General features: G+C 42.2%; 1 protein-coding gene across 1 annotated transcript in view; it reads left to right on the top strand.

Annotated features, from left to right (window-relative positions):
• Positions 1-19,852, top strand: part of LOC122931669 (amine oxidase [flavin-containing] B-like) — a 110,585-nt gene that overhangs the window by 78,439 nt on the left and 12,294 nt on the right. Inside the window, exons 13-16 of the mRNA XM_044285739.1 lie at positions 9,764-9,821; positions 13,799-13,896; positions 15,238-15,349; positions 18,091-18,153. Of these exons, the coding sequence (XP_044141674.1) occupies positions 9,764-9,821; positions 13,799-13,896; positions 15,238-15,349; positions 18,091-18,153 (331 nt within the window). The remainder of the gene's footprint in view (positions 1-9,763; positions 9,822-13,798; positions 13,897-15,237; positions 15,350-18,090; positions 18,154-19,852) is intronic.

Consider the following 19,852-nt stretch of genomic DNA (forward strand, 5'->3'; position numbering starts at 1 on the left):
CCTCCACTTAATGCTGTGCCACTGCCAGAGAGCTGGAGTAATAGGGAGTAACTTAAAGGCATCAGAGATATCGGCCTTGGACAATGCTGCTCTGGGTCCTAACCGAATGATAATGGTGATAGCCTGGTCAATGGAGGAATACCTCATGCCCACTTCCTCTGATGGAATAAGGGAGTTGAGGCTGGGAATATGGAAACCATGTGGGGCTGACAGGTCTATGATCAGTCTCTCCTTCTTACTAAACTTACCCGTGACCACCCCTATGGGACTAACTCTCCACCGCTGGAAAGGGGGCACCTTAAAAGGACCGATCAAAAAACCCTTATCTAACTCTGCATTTATCAACTTGTCTATGGCGCTAGGATTCTTGCCAGCTGACTGAAGATTCTTACATTTGTGCGTAAACTCTGGAACGGTGACAAACCCAGTATGAAAACCTTTAGAAAATCCTGAAATCAAAAACTCCACGAAACCTGGATTAGGATGACACACCAAGAACCCCCGTAAGCAACCAGTATCCACCACACTCATGTAGGCTTTGATCGACTTTAATGTACAAGTGACTTTGGGGTGGGCCCTGAAGCAATTGGAACAAATATGTAGCAAGCGGCATTGACTGAAATTACACTGAGTAGTTGTAATTGTTACAAATCTGGGCCCTACCCAACTGAACAATAGGCCGACCCAACTTGTCAACTGAGCTGGAAGACCTGAACACGTCTAGAGGTCCGGCCGACAAACCAGAAGGGTTAGACGGTGCACCGGTGGCTGACTTGTGGCACCACTCAGCTGAGTGAAAAATCGACTGACATAACAAACAGGAAGGGGCTTTTAAACCAGCAAAATGCCTAGAAAATAACTCAGTGTCTAAATTGGACCAATCTGTGACAAACTGAAACTGTGCTAAAGCCGCCGCTGCCTTGGCGGAAAAGGAACAATGATAATCATAAAACGAACACCCACCATACTTATACCCTAACTCTGTGACTCGGAAAAGGTACAAATCAAGTTCTTCCCTCCTGTCAGGCCTAACAGAACATATCACATCTCTAAACAGACTGAACGCCATGACAAATTTGGGGATCATCAACTTGCGATTGAGGCAGTGGTAACGACCTCTCAGCACCACAGAGACAAGGACCTTACTGTCAGACAAGTCCCTGGTGGCAATCAGCAAAGAAGCAAGGTTAGCATCCCTACCCTCTAATATATCCTTTTTGATGTTGGCCGGAACAAAATGTGCAGGAAAGACATTGGGAACGGCCTGCGTTGAACGACAGCCACCTGTTGCGGATGTAGAGGCAATGGGTAGGTCCGGAGAAGAGACAGGAACGACTGATGCACGAGACTCTACCGTCTCAACCTTGTTTGTATACTAGTAACGGACGACATTAAGCTATTTAACATCACGTGTAACTGGGTGAGTGACGTTTGCACCGTGGTCCTGGAGACGACACAGAGCCACTGAGTCTTTCAACAGCTGGGGAAGCCGGGAAAGGAATACCCCTCTTTGTTAGTTCTGTAGTAATTCTAGGGATAGTCCATGCAAGTAGGGATGGAATACTGCCACCTTCAGACATTCCCACAACATCCTCATCCACAGAAGCCTCAACGATATCTGAAGCTCGCGACATTCAGCTTTAGAGACAATATAACACAAAACAACGGACAGCGAATGAGATATGAACAACACTTGCAACCTGTCTCCTCCCCCCCGATGTGTACCCTACTGTCACGGACGGTGTACAGGAAACAAGGCAAAGCAACATGTATAAATGACTCGCTGGATCCAAAAGCTAAGGAACCAAGGGAGACCCCTGCAGAAGACCTGGCACTTTCCCTGGCTGCTCAGCCTATGCAAAGATCCTAATGGTGGAGGTTTGCATATCCACGAACCTTGACTATAAAGCCCTGAGCACCCTACAATAGTGAGGGGACACGACCACCGGCTCCCTACACAAGATACGGAGGGAGTCAGGGTCACCTGGGATCCAGCAAACAGAAAATAACAGATAAAGGTACAACACTTAGCTTTGTAGCAGACAGGAGAACAAGGTCAGCATGCACACACACTCCAGGAAGAAGTATAAGCCGCCCAGAAAAGCATTCTGGGGAGGAATTTAAAGGGAAGCAATTAGTCCAACACATGACAGCTGAGAGAGGCTAACGAGAGGAGGAACTGAATACCACAACACAGAAACTCAAGGAGGAGGTTCTGAAAAGCCTCTGTCAGAGCTTCTCAGCTGTCTGGTTGTGACACCTACTACCTGGCAGGTAAGTCAAGATCCGTGACGTAACTTGAGAGAAATGCTTAAACCTAGAAGCAAACAATTATGCCGTCAACACTGGATTACACATCAAGCCGGTAAGAAGAGGGTGAGCAAATGACTAGCGAGTAGAATGAAGGAGTCTATGTTAACTTACATGTTTTACTCTTTATATGACCTCTCACCTTCCTTACTCTTTTATTTAATTTTTTTTCTATTTTTGATCATTCATTAAATTTTTTAATTTTTTTTCCATCTCCAAAGTTTCCCTCATTACAAGAACGTGACCTGTGACCGCAACCGCACAAATTACGGCCTGCGAGCCGTACCCACTAACCCCGCCTACTGTCTGGGAGAAGGGAAAAAAAAAAACACAACCTGCAGCTATGTCCTGCCTCCCTAATGGGGAGAGCCTCAGGTGATAAGGAGCTAACGAACCCCATGAATGAGAAATTAACTGCAGCCGGAGACCGTGCAGCACTTCTTCTAAGACCACCCCCCCGGCCCTAACTCCCTACCCTACACTCCTCCATATTAACCCACTACCCTCCCTGGACAGTTATTTTCCCCTCCTTTTTTTTCTCCATATCCAATTATATATATTTACTCCTCCTTCTACCCCTGGAAAAGACTGGCACCCTCAAGATACCACTAACCGACCCGGTACAGGGCTCCACACACACACTGGCTCACAACCTGCCATTACTGACAACGGGACAGACTGGTGGCAACCCTGTAACTTTAAAAAGCCCTCACCAACAAAATCCCCCCCCCCCGCACCCCGTATCCCTGTCTATCTAACAGCACGGCGGCCCGTGGCAGACAATGAAACAAACTGCTGAGCGGGGACACGCTGCCCCATACACCCTAACGTGTCATGCCGTGTGGGGAGCTAGCGTTGTTCCCTGGCAGACCGCTCTGGTGCAGGGGTGCCCCCCCCTCACCTAGAAGCGCTGGGCTGAAGGACGTGGCAGCTACTCACCGCAAATGGACACCGCTGCCGATGAGACACTGCTCCACTCCCTGCATACACCGCTCTCCAAAAATAGGGACCCAGTTACGCTCCAGAACGCCGAACGACGTACAAAGTGGGAGGGACGCCGGCCGAACATAAAGGCAGCAGTGCCCCTCCCACAAATACAGGCCAATGAATCTGCCTTTACACTTATTGACCCCTCCACTTCAGTAAACCACACCAGTAAACCACATTCCCTTCAAAGAGGACCTGTGAAAATTGCAGGATTGTATAAATAGTGACATGGAAAGACCAAAAAAAAAAGGGACAGATTTATCATAGCTTCGCGCGCTGCCGGATGCTGCACCTGATTTATGACAAACCGTAAACGCAGCAGCATTTGGCAGTTTTTGCGCCTGAACTGACATCCCCCCATCACTAGAGAGAGAGATCCGGTGATCTCTCGCATATCTTCCACAGGCCAATTATCAGGCACAAGTATTTATACAAATGCTTATCCATGATTGTCAGTAAGGGCTGTTTCACACGAGCGGATGCCGTGCGTGACATCCACTGCGTGAATGACAGCCAAGACCCGATGCGGACAGCAGAAGCACAGAGCAGTAACATGATTGATAATGCTCCATGCCTCTCTGTGATCTCTTTACTACAAAATCACAATGACAACTTTATCTCACTGTGATTTTGTAGTAAAGAGATCACAGAGAGGCACGGAGCATTATCAATCATGTTAATGCTCCGTGCTTCTGCTGTCCGCATCGGGTCTTGGCTGTCATTCACGCAGCGGATGTCACGCACGGCATCTGCTCGTGTGAAGCAGCCCTAAGGCTACTTTCACACCAGCATTTTTGCTGGATCGCCATTGATCAGCAAAAATGCTTCCGTCACGATAATACAACCGCCTGCATCCATTATGAATGGATCCGGTTGAATTATCTGTAACATAGCAATGAGGAAAACAGTCATGAATTCTGGAAAGAAAGGTCCCGGAGGCAATGGAGATCCTCTAAAAGCTCTTCTTTATTGTTCACATATGAAAAACGGACATCGCCACATCGTACACAGCATAAACGTTGACGCGTTTCGGGTTGGTACCCTTAGTCGTAACACTTTGCTATGTGTGACCCCACAATTTAAAGGAGTTGGAATACTCCTCCCTCCAAAATCCAAAGGGAGGCGGGGAGCCTCCAACCCCATAGGCTATCACACAGTGCAACACACCTTTCGTTTGTTTCACCAATCACTAATATAATTAGTAACACTCTGTGCTGCAATTCTCTGAACATATTAACCCATGGAATACCATGGTCTTTACTCACTGGGGAGAAAAGCCGCACTGTGTGAACATTGATATCCTCTCACCGGTTTAAAAACATATAATACAAATAACATAAAACAAAAATGACCTTGTACCCTACAATAAGCTGGGATTACATATGACATAGCTGATTGCATAGTAAACATTTTTATCTTTGCAGTAAATATAGACTGCTAAAACCCGTATATTAGATTGCAGAAGTGTCAATTGCTTACAAATGCTGGTGACTATGTGTGCATGACATGGGAAGACAGCCTCAAACCTCTCCTAAATACCCAGGATCTAATTGACCTATATATGGACAGGTATAAAAGAAGGAAGGATATCGCCCCATGTGAACAGCACCCTTAACACAGATGGATACGGGCGTGCATGAAGCCCAAATTAATCAGAACTTCCAGTCAGCTACAAATATGTAGAATTCATAAAAATGTGTTTGACATTTTTGTCAAACACAAGTGGTGGAACTAATTTGGAACCATTTTACTATTAAATACAATTATTGGTAAATATACATTAGTTCTTTTTTCAAGTTGAGACCTACTGGAATTCTGGTGTTAAGTCTAAAAATCCAGTAGGCCTCACGGAGAAGGATTTTCTTGCGATGATCTCCACCCCTCCTGGGTGCCAAAACTCTCTCTATAGCATAAGCTTGAAAAAATGATACCCGGCGGGCATGTTTCTGTATGAAATGCCTCGCCGCATTCGAGATATTCAAAGCATTTGGATTGATGATATAGTTTAAATGTTCGAGAATTCGGCTCTTAAATTTACGGGTTGTGCTGCCTATGTACATCTGATCGCAATTTGTGCACCGGATGACATAGACAACACCCTCCGTATTGCAATTAATGTAGCTACGGATGGGAAAGCTAGATGAATGATCCGAATTATCAAATATCAAATTACTGAATAGGGATCACATAGTTACAAGTCTTACATGGATTCCCTCCACATCTTGTAAATCCCTTGTAAGTAAGCCAACTTGTTTTGAAGCTGGTTCCCATTCTGTTGGAAGTGTAGAGGGACGGAGACAGCGAGCAGGACAACGTAGTGGCTCTTCTGGAAACAATTCTACAGCCTGATTTTAGAGCTTTATATAAGATCTCATCATCAAATAAGATGGGTAAGCATCGTTTTATTGTAGAACTAATTGTATTGAATTCGCTACTGTATGTTAGAGAAAGAGTAGGAACATTGTCCTGGTCACTGTCTCCTTGTACCCTCCTACTGCCAACAGAAACCTTCATTTGTTTTTTACATCTAGCCTTCCCAAAGAGCATTTCTTTTCTATCCTTCCCTAATGCAATATCTCTCCCTCTTTGAATCATCCACTTGGGATAACTTCTGGCCCTCAGTCTTAGTTCCACCTTAACAAATTCCTCCTTTAATTTCTCTGGTTGGCTGCAATTTCTGGCAGTACGGACAAATTCCCCCACAGGAATTGCCCTGATGGTATGCAGGGGGTGATAACCCTGGCATTTAGAATCGAATTGCCAGCCACCTCTTTTCTATACGTGCAGGTGTGCACCACCTCACCTGGACTGCCGTGGAGTGTCAAATCGAGGAAATTAATATGGGATTCATGCACGGAACATGTAAATCGTAAGTTGTAGTTATTATTTAAATACGCCTGGAGGTCTGGGACAGCAGACACATCCCCGGCCCATACCATGAGCACGTCATCGATGTATCTGCCGTACCAGACCAAACCAGACCCAAATGGGTTGTCCAAATTATAAATGAACTTTTCTTCCCAATATGACATGGTCAAGTTTGCCAGTGATGGCGAGAACTTGGCCCCCATTGACACTCCACGGGTCTGTAGGTAGTGCACACCATCAAACATGAAGTAATTGTGAGTCAGCAAATATGCTGTACCTTCACAGACAAAATCGATATAACCAGAACTCAGTCCAGTATACCTGTGAAGGTGGTACTCCATGGCCAGCAGGGCAACTCCGTGGGGGATAGAAGGATAGAGGGCAACCACATCTGCCGTGATCCACCTGTAATTCGCTTCCCATACGAAGCTGAACATGGCCCGCAATACATCCGCCGTGTCCTTTAGGAACCCTGGTGTGCGCCTGACTAGGGGCTGGAGAATATTGTCCAGCCAGCTACCCAGGCGCTGTGTAAGGGATCCCATTCCAGATACTATGGGGCGAAGGGGGGGGGGGGGGTGGACGCCCTTATGGATCTTGGGCAAGGCATGCATGATCGGGGTGACAGGTACATCCACGCACAGATACCTATATTCACTATCACTGAAAATACCCATATCCTTTCCTTTTCCTAACAGTGACATATAACCATCTTTATACTCCCTTAATAGGTCTCTCAATAGTGTACTGTACGTGGATGTGTCCACCAGCATCTCCCGCAATTGGTTGCCATATATCTCCTTGTCCATGACGACCACCCCCCCCCCCCTTATCCGCCATTTTAATAACCAAGGTGTCACACTGCTGTAACTCTTGAAGTGCTCGGGCTTGAGATTGGCTAAGATTATTAGGCTTATTAATTTTTAAGCTATCTTTTTGGATTCTATCTAGCTCTTTTTCCAACACTTCTTGAAATACATCCATGCTACCTGTGCGTGACATAATGGAGTAGAACTTGGAATTTCGGGTACGAAATTTGCTACTTGGTTTCAGTGACTCCACGATTCCCTGCTCCTCCTGAAGACCCACGAGACAACACAAAGATACTTGTTATTTAAACAATAAGTCTTTTAATGAATTTTCTTCATAAATCCGTGTCTCATCCGGTGGGGGATCAGGAGGAGCTGGGATATCATGGCAGTGCCGGGACACTGTAATATTGCGTACAAATTTATTAATATCAAGCAAGGTAGAAAACATATCAAAATGAGCTGTAGGTGCAAAATTAAGACCAAGAGATAACACATATTTCTGTTCGTTACTCAGATTGATACTAGACAAGTTTACCACACTTAGCTGTTCACAATTCATTTTAGTTTCATCTGCAGTCGGGTGGATCTTGGATGCCGCTGACCGGTGCCCCCGTCCCCCCCTAATTCTACTTTTTTGGAACATTCCCCATATCTTTTATCTCTTTGTCTATTTTAGACCTTTTATAATAGGAGGCAGTATTCCCACTCTCCTCAGGTGAGAGAGGCAGGGCGGAGACATCAGATCTCGGCTCCAATAGACCGGCTGCATGCGAAAATTCAGATCCCTCTGTATCAGAGGAGAAGCTAACTCTGGACATTCTCTTGTGTGTTTTCTTTTTCTTGCGGTTTTTGAGAATGGATTTAGGTGTAGAATAAATATTATCCCTTCTCCCCCATTCATAAACCTGGTTGTTGGTATAATCATACAAATTGCGTTGATACTTGGAATGTTTATATTCCATAATAGTGTCCTCTAATTTGGTAATTGATATTTTCATTTCTTCTTCCATTAAGACATATTCCGTGTTGCTGCTGAATTTCGCCAGCGATTCTCTACAGAATTGGATCTCCTGTTGTAGCCCATTCAATTTGTCATTCTCAAAGTCTATAATGAGTTTCATCAATTTCATTGAGCAGTCCGACAGGATACTGTTCCATCTGCACACAAAGTCATCAGAAAAGACGGTAGTGGGTACTTTTTTAATCCTTAACCCACACGGAATCATGCTTTTTTCCATATATTTAGTAAGGGTAATACAGTCCCACCAAACACGGGTTTCTTGACTTAATAGTCGTTCCAGATTATTCATTCCACTTTTTAAATCCAAATCGCTGGAACCAACACGATCTTCAACAGAAAAAACTGAATCCGCTTTAGACTGTCTGTCCAGCAGGGTACAAAAGGCCATTGTTGAACAGGTGTGTCCGTGTAACGATCAGTGGCAATCCGCAATATAAGATTTAAATGTAGAGCCAGAGGTAATATCATCTCATCGGGAAACCAGGGGTGTAGCACGGAAACAACACTTTGTGAAATATAGAAAAACTTAGTCCAGCTCACCTTCCTGGTGGAATATGTGATCCCGGCTCCAGAGGCCCTAGGGGAGTGTTCCCGTAGCAGGCTGCAAGTAACTTTGGAAAGAAAGGTCCCAGAGGCAATGGAGATCCTCTAAAAGCTCTTCTTTATTGTTTACATATGAAAAACGATTGAAAGTCAGTGGGGGACTGATCCATTTTCTATTGTGTCCCCATTGACTTACATTGTGAGTAGGGATGAGCAAATCGACTTCAGATGCTCCAATGAGCTGAAGTTATTACAACGCGAAGACCCGCAAGACTTCATGTAATAACTTCGTGAATTAATTATTACTGTAAAAAACCTTGATACCAAACTTGGTTTGGTTCCAAGGTACCACTTGGAACCGAACCCAAGTTCGATACAAAGGTCTTTTACAGTAAAGTTAATTCACAACGTTATTACATGAAGTCTATGACTGATCCAGCAAAAACGTTGGTGTGAAAGTAGCCCAAGTTTTCACCATCTGTAGGTTTGTAAATCTGCCCCAGTTTTTTTCATCAGGCTCTATTAGCAAAACAGCACAAAGTGTTTGAGCTAGTAGAAAGCAGCTTCCCGTACACAGAGCAGCACATCCGCTTTAAGATATGTCAATGAATGTTAAATAAGAAGAGAGATCCAAGATGTCTGTTTGCAGCTCTGGGCGCTGAATCTACTTTCACAAGAAGAACCGTACTAAATCAGTTTGTGTGATGAAATGAATGTATTTGCAGCTCCAATTTGTTTTCTGAAAATGCTTTTTCACATGAGCGATAGGGAATGAGTCGAGATCTGTTCAGGGAAAAGCTGATGGTTTTGTAGAAAATTTAGTCAGTTGTGTTCTGTTTTTTAGTTTTTTCAGCTCAGATGCAATCACCGTATTTCACGCAAGCCGCATTCATTTCTATGGGTCCAAGGCTGAATTAAAAAACACACAATATAGAACATGCTGCAATTTTTTCCTGAACGTAAAGATGACACAGACCCATTGAAATGAATGGGTCAGGATTCTATGCGTTCGCTTCACGCGTTGCATCCGGATGGAAAACTCACTCATGTGAAATTAGCCAAAATGTATTCTTTACAGGCTGAGTGAAGTAGAAAGGTGCCACAACAAGACATGGTTAATTCCTTAATTTAACTGGCCTAAAATTTGGGAAAAAATGAAATGATTAGGAGTGGTTATATAATTAAGCCCATATCTAAATATGCTTTGTTTAATTATACATAGAAAGAGAAGAATAAGTGAGTATTATGCCAAAGCAATGGGAACTGACAAAGCTTTACATGTAAGTTATCTTTTGTTACTACAACTGTATAGTATGACTTTCATGTTAATCGTCTCAATAGTCTGAGTTGTTGCATATATGTATACTGGGCTACACTTCTACTTTTTGTAGTGCTACTGATTGATTTTAACTATTGAATGAGAGCTGCAGTCCATAAGATGGCATCCAACCTAATCTGCAGCCTTGTCTTGATAGTTAACGTCAATCAGTAGAGCTAAAAAAAGGTCACAGTGAAGCCCTAGCCTTAGGGCTGATTCTCAAGGCCATGATCATTCAGAGAAATATGGCCCCCGTATAGGCCGCATCTTCCGAACCGACCATGACTCCCCTGACCCAAACTGACTGCATCATAGTAATTTATTGTGGTCACTTGGTATGTGATCACAGGTCAATTGTACTGTATCCAGATGGATGGTGAGTACAGTACATTAGACCCCTGATCAGATAGCAGTTAACTGCACCATAAATACCTATGCTGCAGTCAGTTCTGGTCAGCGGAGCCACGGTTGGTCCACGACATGCGGTTGACACACCGGCCATGTTTCCTGGACCTATTATGGTCATGTGAATCAGCCCTCAATCCTGTGAATGGAGCTTCAGCGTGCATGCACAACCCCCTACAATCCATATAGGTGGGTTACAGGAGTCATGTTCTCATCAGTAGAGGTCTCTGAACAATCAGATTCTTGTCATCTATCTTGTGAATAGCAAATAAGTTTAGATCTTTGATCAACCTCCTTAAGGCATTCCATGGCATACATCCACGCCTTAATGAGTTAAGGGATTAGGCTGAAGGTATTGTCTCACTTCAGCAAGTGGCATTTATCATGTAGAGAAAGTTAATACAAGGCACTTACTAATGTAATGTGATTGTCCATATTGCTTCTTTTGCTGGCTCGATTATTTTTTCTATCACGTTATAGCTTGTTTCAATGGTTATGACCACCCTTGCGCTTGCACACTATAGGAGAGAGACCAACGCTTTTTCCTACAATGTGCAAGCACAGCCACTGTTGCTGGCTTGCAGGGTGTTCGTAACCATAGAAATGAGCAGTGTATAATGTAATGGAAAAATGAATTAAGCCAGCAAAGGAGACAGTATGGACTTTGAGACAACCGCTTTACACTTATGCCAGAGGGCACTTAGAGACCTACGGTATGGACATGTGTCAGGACATGTTGTATACTTTTTTGCTAGCAAAAATATTTTTTCAATTTAGCCTATAAATTTAAGGTGAATAGAACCCGTATGTTATATGGCTGGCCAAATCTGAGAATTTTTCTTTTTTTTATTGTCCCCCTTTTGAAAATGCTGAGTACTCCATTACCGTAGGCCTACCTGATGCTCATAACTGTAGTACAGGTGCATTGTAGGAATTCTAGTACTGCCACAACATTCTGATCCCTCCTTAATCTGCTAAAAATACATGGTTCTATAGCATTTACTATCTGTATTTCTTCAGAGGTCTATATTCTTTTTATTTTATTTTCAATTTAGAAGCAGAGATTTTGCTCTAGAATCAGAGACTTTGCTCTAGGCCAGTGATGGGGAACCTTTTAGAGACCAAGTGCCCAAACTGCAACCCAAAACCACTTATTTATCACAAAGTGTCAACACGGCAATTTAACCTAAATACTACAGTCCACTATAGTATATCTTCTATGTACTTTATTGTTTAGCTATAATAGCTTGCCCACTTTCAATGAGCTGCCTGTGTTGTTCACAGCGCGCCCTGCTCTGATGAATGGCAGTAAAAGTCTAAGGCATATTTGTACACCATAGACTTTTTCCAGGGTGTTGGTGCCCACAGAGAGGTCTCTGAGTGCCGCCTCTGGCACCTGTACCATAGGTTCGCCACCACTGCTTTAGGCTTTCTTTGTGGAATATTTCTTTTTTTAAATTTAAGGGGTTTTCTGAGACATTAATACTGACAATCTATCATGGGTCATCAGAATCTGATCTGTGGAGGTCTGACATCTAGGACTCCAGCCGATCAGCTATTTGAGAAAGCAATTAATCACCAATAGGTCAGATAATGTAACAATTACTGTCACTGGGATACTCAATAAATAGATATATACCACACTGAAAAGAGTAAATACACGTCCCATGGGTTTTAAAAATTTGTAGTCTTTATTCAAAATAATCACAACTCAAACATAATCTAAATAATATTACACATAATGACTAATAAGCATGTAGTGAATATGTCCAATTTATAACAACACCTATACTAAAGGTAAAAAGTCTATGGGACAATGCTAGTACCAGGAAAAGGGGGTGCTGTGGACTGAATATGTGCCGAGCCAGATGGGAGAAACCACCCTCTGAATGTCGCTCAGTGCCAAGTCAATGCACCACCTTCCTTGAGCAGCATCAAGGATAATACAGTTAAATACAAATATCCAAAAAAGTGACCAGAGACAGAGTAAAGATCGTACCAGAAAGTATAATGAGTGATTGGTATCCGAAAATGCATGATCTAAATACCCACATTATGTTGGTATTTAGATCATGCATTTTCGGATACCAATCACTCATTATGCACTTTAAGATAGGGAGTATATTAAATGTATTTATGAGATGCTGCTATTTATGAACCTATTAATATTCAAATCAATGTACCATAGATCTATATCATAGAGTTTAAGATCCCTTTTCCTAGAATCCTTCCATGTTATTTCTCTTGCCTCTTTTCTTGTCTTCTACTCATGTCATCTGCCTCTTTTCCCATTTCTGACAATGCACCTAACCATAGCTCTTAAACGCGTTCATTAATCACATAGCGAGACGAATTTGGCCGAGTGCGCATGACGGTCTGGCGGCTAGCAGGCTTTCCTCTGTCTCCAAGGAGATCGGAAGTCAGTGACGTCGGTCAGTGCCGCTCCGCGACTGCCCTTACTGGCGTCTGAGTAGGGAGACGGGCGGAAGCTGATTGGTCATGCGCCGCATGGAGCCACTATTTGTCGTTTACATCATGTGATCGCTAAGGAGACCTCTCATTGGACAGTTTATTATTTTAAATACTGATCACTTGGCCCCATTTAAAACACTCCTCCTGAGGACGCAGAACGGCGAAACGTACGTCGAGGAGATAACATCCACCTATCCTGAATCTTTCTGGTACGATCTTTACTCTGTCTCTGGTCACTTTTTTGGGTATTTGTATTTAACTGTATTATCCTTGATGCTGCTCAAGGAAGGTGGTGCATTGACTTGGCACTGAGCGACATTCAGAGGGTTGTTTCTCCCATCTGGCTCGGCACATATTCAGTCCACAGCACCCCCTTTTCCTGGTACTAGCATTGTGCCATAGACTTTTTACCTTTAGTATAGGTGTTGTTATAAATTGGACATATTCACTACATGCTTATTAGTCATTATGTATAATATTATTTAGATTATGTTTGAGTTGTGATTAATTTGAATAAAGACTACAAATTTTTAAAACCCATGGGACGTGTATTTACTCTTTTCAGTGTGGTATATATTTGAGAAAGTAGTGACACGGCCTTCTTGAGCTTTTCTTAGGCTGTGTGACAACACGTTCATATGGCCTAGCCAGGAGTGGACAACCTGCAGCACTCTAGCTGTTGTGATGGGAGTTGTAGTTTCACAACAGCTGGAGTGCCACAGGTTGCCCACCCTTGGCCTAGGCGCAGCTCATCCCCATTGAAGTGAATGGGTCTGAGCTGCGATACCAAGTACAGCAGCTATACAATGTACAGCACTGTGTTTGATGAGAAGGGAGAAGGCCGCAGCGCTCACAGGAGTGACGGTGCATTCTCAGTCAGCTGATTGGTGGGTGTCCCGGGTGTGGTGTCCCGGGTGTCAAAAAGATACTGATGACCTTTTCAGAGGATAGACCATCAGTATTTAAGTCTCGGAAAACCCTTTTAAATTTCACCTTATTTATGATATGTAGTAATTTATGTTTAGTATATGACTACTAAATGGCCTGTTTGTTATTGAATAGACTGTACATTATGAGGAAAAGAATTGGAGTGAGGAACAGTATTCTGGGGGCTGTCACGCTGCCTACTTCCCACCAGGAATCATGACACAGTATGGAAGGTAATGCGGAGCAAATCAGTGTAAAATTAGAGACTGTTTGTATTTTTACAATGTGGGTACGTTGAGAAGATTGAAGAACAGACTGACTGTGTTGGCACTGGGACACTGAGTGCTAGTGTGCATAGACCCATTTCTTTCTAGGTGACAGGATCTATGATCTGTAATTCTATTAGGATGGAAAACAAACGGAATGCCTTTTAAAGGCTTCTGTTTTGCATTCCGTCATAATACAAGTCTATAGGCAGAAGAACGGATCCATCTCCTTCCGTTTTATGGATTCTGTTCTTTTCTGTTATAACCGCTAATTATAGAACATGTTCTATTCTTGTCTGTATTGCAGACCATTTCTAGTTATGGGCGTGAGAAAAATGCGGATTGCACACAGATGTCCATATTTTGCGGACCGCAATACGGACACAGTTGTGTGCATGATGTCTAAGAACCAAGCAATCTGGTTAGAAACACATAAATGTCTTCTTATGATGTCCTGTTTTATGATATATAAGCCCAGGTTTACTAATCCTAAAGATGGTGTAAGCTTAGACATAATGTCTAGACCTCCGCCAGATTTATCACAGGGGCTTGGGCTGGTGCAGGGATAGACTCTTTTCTATGACTCTATACCAACTTGTTGGCTTACTTTTAGACAGATTTTTACACCAAACTTGCGCCAAAATGTTTCCACAAATTAGTTCTCATTTCCGACGAATCTCTGCCCACTTTCCACCAAGCCATGCCCTCTTGTTGACCATGTAAAAATTGCAGACACCCTAAGGGCCTCATTTATCAAAACTGTCTTAGTTGCCAGTCGCAGCCAATTAAAGCTCAGCTTTCATTTTTTTAAGAGCCCTTTAGGACATGAAAGTTGAGCTTTGATTGGTTGCTGTGGACAACTAAGACCGTTTTGCTGTTAGACAGTTGGGATAAATGAGCACCTAAATGCGCCAATTTTGCCATTTTCTTAGACAGATTTTTGGCAAAGACAATAAATCTGGACCATAGGTTTTAAAATGGTCTAATGACCATCTTAGTTTTAATTCTTGTCCCTAGATGAGCATTGGATACAACTTTCACAGAACCCTAGACTTATTTACGTTAGTAGAAAAAAATCTGAGTATAGCTATAGGTACTCTGGAAGATAAGGGGGAGCAGTATAGTAATTTTGTCGGTCTTTGATGTATGACCAGTTCATTTTTTGGCAGAGATGGATCTGCATCTTCACTATTGTACAGGATTTGGCATACTTTGTATGTGTAAATACAATGTCAAACATGGCGTTAGGTACAGTAATTCGTGTATTGAGTAACTATGAATTGCCTAAAGCATGTCCTTTCTCAACAGTGTCATTCGGCAGCCCTTTGGGAAGCTTTACTTTGCTGGAACAGAAACCGCTACTCAGTGGAGTGGATACATGGATGGAGCAGTCCAGGCTGGGGAGAGAGCCGCCAGAGAGGTACTGTTTCTACACAATTATTTTTACATTTTATTTAAAATAATTATAGAAGACATTGAAAAAAAGTTTATTGTTATGGAGAGACTACAGAAAGTTTTACTGCATGTTCCTTAAGGTGGCCGTGCTTGTCTCTCTAATTATCATTAACAAGCCATCAAACATTACCAGGCAGCTTCATCCATAGAACATCTGTACAGACATTTCTGCCGCTCTTCTGACCCCAGTATTGCGAACAGAACCTCTTGTAGAACGTTGAGGATGTTGATTAAAATGAAATGAAACACATGAATCTACATTGTTTCTCATTTTCCAAATCAAATGTTTTAATGAGGATCTGGCTCCATTTAGATTGTGTATTTTTTCAGATAACGTCTCAGTTAAAAATCATCTCAATGCAGTTATGTTTTAGAGCCCTCTAGTGGAGTTTGCAGCCAATTGCACTTTCTATCTCGCATATGCATTTCTTTATTCTGGCTCCTTCAGCATCCTGTACCTACCCTCTTCATTTTTTTTTTTTTTCGTATCCATTAATTGCCCCTCCACACACACATGTATTGTAGTTTTGTTTAGTCCAGTCATTGCTTCATGTTCTTCTTAGGCTCCGTTCACACATCAGCAGCCTCTGTCACATTTGACGAAATGACGGACACTAGGCCAGAACCCGACAGACCCCATTATAAGTTAATGGTGTCTGTAAGGCACCACAGGTGTCTCTAATGTACAGTAATCCATTATTTGCATGTTTCTGCTCCTGTGATGGAACATGAAAACTTAACATAAGTGTGAACATTGCTTTGTATTATTTAAAACTGTTTTATTTATTTGTTTCTATAACATATACAACACTTAAAGGGGTTTTCTAGCCTGGAGATATTGATGACTTATACTTAGGATGGGTAATCAATATCCGATGGCTGTTTCGGGCATCCATCGACGCTAAAAATGGCACAGTTGATGGAACCAGAAGCACAAGGTTCCATCCACTGTGTAGTGTCCATGCTGGCATATTGAATTTCTGCTCCCATTCAAGTGAATAAACAGCATAGTATGGTCTGAGTTGCAGATATGCCATGTGACCAATGAAGGTGACGTCAATGGCCTATTAAGAAACCATGGCCTCCTCAACAGCATATCAGCAGGGGTGCCAGGAGTCAGACCCACCAACTGACCTGCTGGAAAACCTCTTTAATATTAGTTTTTTTCCCTAATTTGTTGTATGGGACACACAAATCAGTTTAGCTTCAGTGATGTGGCATATCCATGTCTTGTTATGAACAACTTACTTTGTCATATACCAAAGTCCAGACAGATGCTTTGGCAATTAGAGGGAGCATATTGATGATAAATTGATTGCTCTTGCGTGAGAAATTTAGATCTGACTCCTGGCACAATATATTAGGGAACTATTAACACTTAAAAGGTTTTTTCTGGATCTGGACATTTTTGAAATCTCCTTTTACCAGTTAAAAAATAGATAGTAAAATAAATAAATAATAGAACGGAACCTGTCACCTGCACTACTCTGCCCTCACTGAGGACAGTGCAGTACAGTGTCAGACCCGCTGATTTCAGCAGTCAGTCCGTACTTTTAGAGTACTGACCTGCTGAAGCCCGCATTGCACACCAGAGCTGCTCGGAGAAGAGTTTGTTGAGGCTCGCTGTCCCCACCTTAACCCGCCTCTGGATGATGACAGTATTCGTTTCTATGCACAACAGGTAAGAAATCTGTTACTCATCGTCCATAGGTGGGGGCAGTGAAGATTATTGGACCTATCTTTGTCACACCGCTTGCATGGGGTTCGGCATATCAGTACTCTAAAAGTACCGACTGCCATCCCAAAAGTGACAAACCACTGACAGCGGGTCTGTCACTGCACTATGCTGCCCTCAGTGAAGGCAGTATAGTGCAGGTGACAGGCAATATTATTAATAAAGGGAACCCATCTCCATTGATTTCATAGGGGGAATGTAATAAGACTGGCGTTTCTGACACTAGTCTTAATAGGAAAGCTTGCTGGCATATGAAGCGTCAAAAATTAGTAACAAAGCACATGCCTCTCCATAAAATTTGGCACATCTTTGGGGGATCCATGACCCAGAAAAAGACATCTATGCCAGCAAGACGCTGGTGTAGATTTCCGGTGTAACACATATGCATTATGTATCCTACTAAAGGATTTTTGAAAATGGTCTGATCTCTTGAATACAAGCTGATTTAGTTATAGGAACATTCTTTTTAGGTGTAACTTTACAACTCATTGCTGTTTGCATGCAGGGAGATCAGCAGATTTTAGTCTGTTTTACAATAAACTGTGCTCAACTGTATCCCAGTCACCGAACACAGGCTGCCATAAAAAGCTGTCTTATTGTCTGATGGGTCTGAAGGCCCATACATCTTCTATAGCTGTCGGCTTGTTTGGCCAGCAGCTGTTCATCCTGATTTCCCTTATACGAGCATGCACATATGTGTTTCATTATATGAATCACTAATATATTCTTTACATTTGCTGTAAAGGTAGAGCTTTATTTTAATTGGAATAGGAAGGGTTATTTGTTTTATAAGCTAAACTTGAAAATCCTTTTTTTAATATTCCCATACAAGTATTTTTCTTTATCTGCAGATCTAAAATTTAAATGTTCAATCCTAATCAACATTTTGTAGAAATTGTTCTATTCAAATCATTATGTGCTTTCATACTGTGAAATTATAAAACTGTAAAATGCATTACTAATACTTACAGATAATGTGCAAAATGGGACTCATTCCGGAGAATGAAATATGGTTGCCTGAACCTGAGAGTGCGGTAAGTTCTGCATCGCTCTTTCAATTCATATAATTAATGGCTGAGCTTCACTCTTTTCTCTGTAACACCATTCTCTGCAGTTCATTATCTACAGCTTCCCTCTAGCTGAACAATGTAAGCGGCGCTCTGTAGGGAGAGCTGATGAAAATTGAAGCTGGTGGGATGCAGCTGTAGGAAAATTGTCCTAATGATTATCATTTGTAAATAAGATATGACTTCATCATGAGCACGCATGCTAGAATTACAAACCCGTAGCAGCAGATCTTTTTTTCTGTTTCATATATTCTGACATGATTGATTTTACCCAGGACGCATGCTTGACCTTGTCCGTATTGCAGACCGCAAATTGCGGATCCACAAAGTACAGCTACATTCCGTGTGCAATCCACATTTTTCTCAGTCCTATTAACCCTTTCGCTACCAGCGGCGTACATGTGTGGGGCGTTGTCCGAACATGGCGCCTGCTTGCACGTGCATCAGGCGTCATGGCGCACAGATCACTGCTGTTTCATGCAGCAGAGACCTGCGTCTAATTACCGTGACCGGCAATAATGCCAATCGCGTTAATTAAATGCTTCAGATGCCGTGACCAAGTGCAGTCATGGCATCTAAATGCACAAAAAACTGGAAGCTCACACTTCAGGGCTTGCTACTGATGCCCCGTGTGGCCAAATGGGGCATCGGTACTTACGCTGAAAACTTTCAGTCTCGCTGATGAGGCTGAAAGTGTTCATGCTGCAATTCTTATTTTGGCCACCAAATGGCAGGCCAGCATAAGAAATGAGCAAAATTGACTTTCAATGGCAATTAAAAAATCCTTGAACGAACAAAATGAAAAATTAAATAACATAATTAATAAGCTTATATGTGAACCACAGAATGATCATAAAAAATAAATGTTAAAACAAAAATAATTAAATATAAAAGTTTAAATCACCCCCTCTTTCCATATAATTAAAAAATAAATAATACCTAAATAACAATAAATATAAACATCATGGGATCCCCGCAACCAAAAACGCCCATACTATTCAAATTGGAAAAAAAATCCAATACGGCGAATGGCTTAACGGAAAAAAGGGTCAAAATGGCCGATTTGCCATTTTTTCATTGCTTCTCTTACCCAAAAAAATTTAATAAAGTGTGATCAAAAAGTCACATACACTATAAAATGGTATCAATAAAAAGTGCAGATTGTTCCGCAAAAAATGAGCCCCTAAACAGCTCAGTAGACATAAGTATAAAAAATGTTATGGGGGTCAGATTATGGTGATGTAAAAAAATTTTGGGGAGACTAAAGGGCATGAGTTTTCCGCAAACGAAACGCTGTGGCAACAAAACCCGTAAAACAGTTGAGGGATTGCATTTTTTTCCAAATTCCACCCTATTTGGAATTTTTTTCCTGCTTCTCACTACATTTTATGCCATAATTAATGGTGGCATTAGAAAGTGCCGGAAATATAGTTATGGTCACGGAAAATAGGGAAGAAAAATGAAAAAGTAAAAACGAAAAAACCTCCGGTAGCCAAGGGGTTAATAGGAGTGGCTATTCTTGTCTGCAAGAAAATGACGTGTTCTATAATTTACAGAACATACGGATGCGGACAGTACACAGATGACAAGACTAGCACCAGTGGACCCTGTCAACTTATAATGGGGTTCATTGGGGTTCTGGTATTTTTTAGCAAGAATAATGCTG

Source organism: Bufo gargarizans, chromosome 3 (assembly GCF_014858855.1).
Source record: "Bufo gargarizans isolate SCDJY-AF-19 chromosome 3, ASM1485885v1, whole genome shotgun sequence".
Lineage (NCBI taxonomy): Eukaryota > Metazoa > Chordata > Amphibia > Anura > Bufonidae > Bufo > Bufo gargarizans.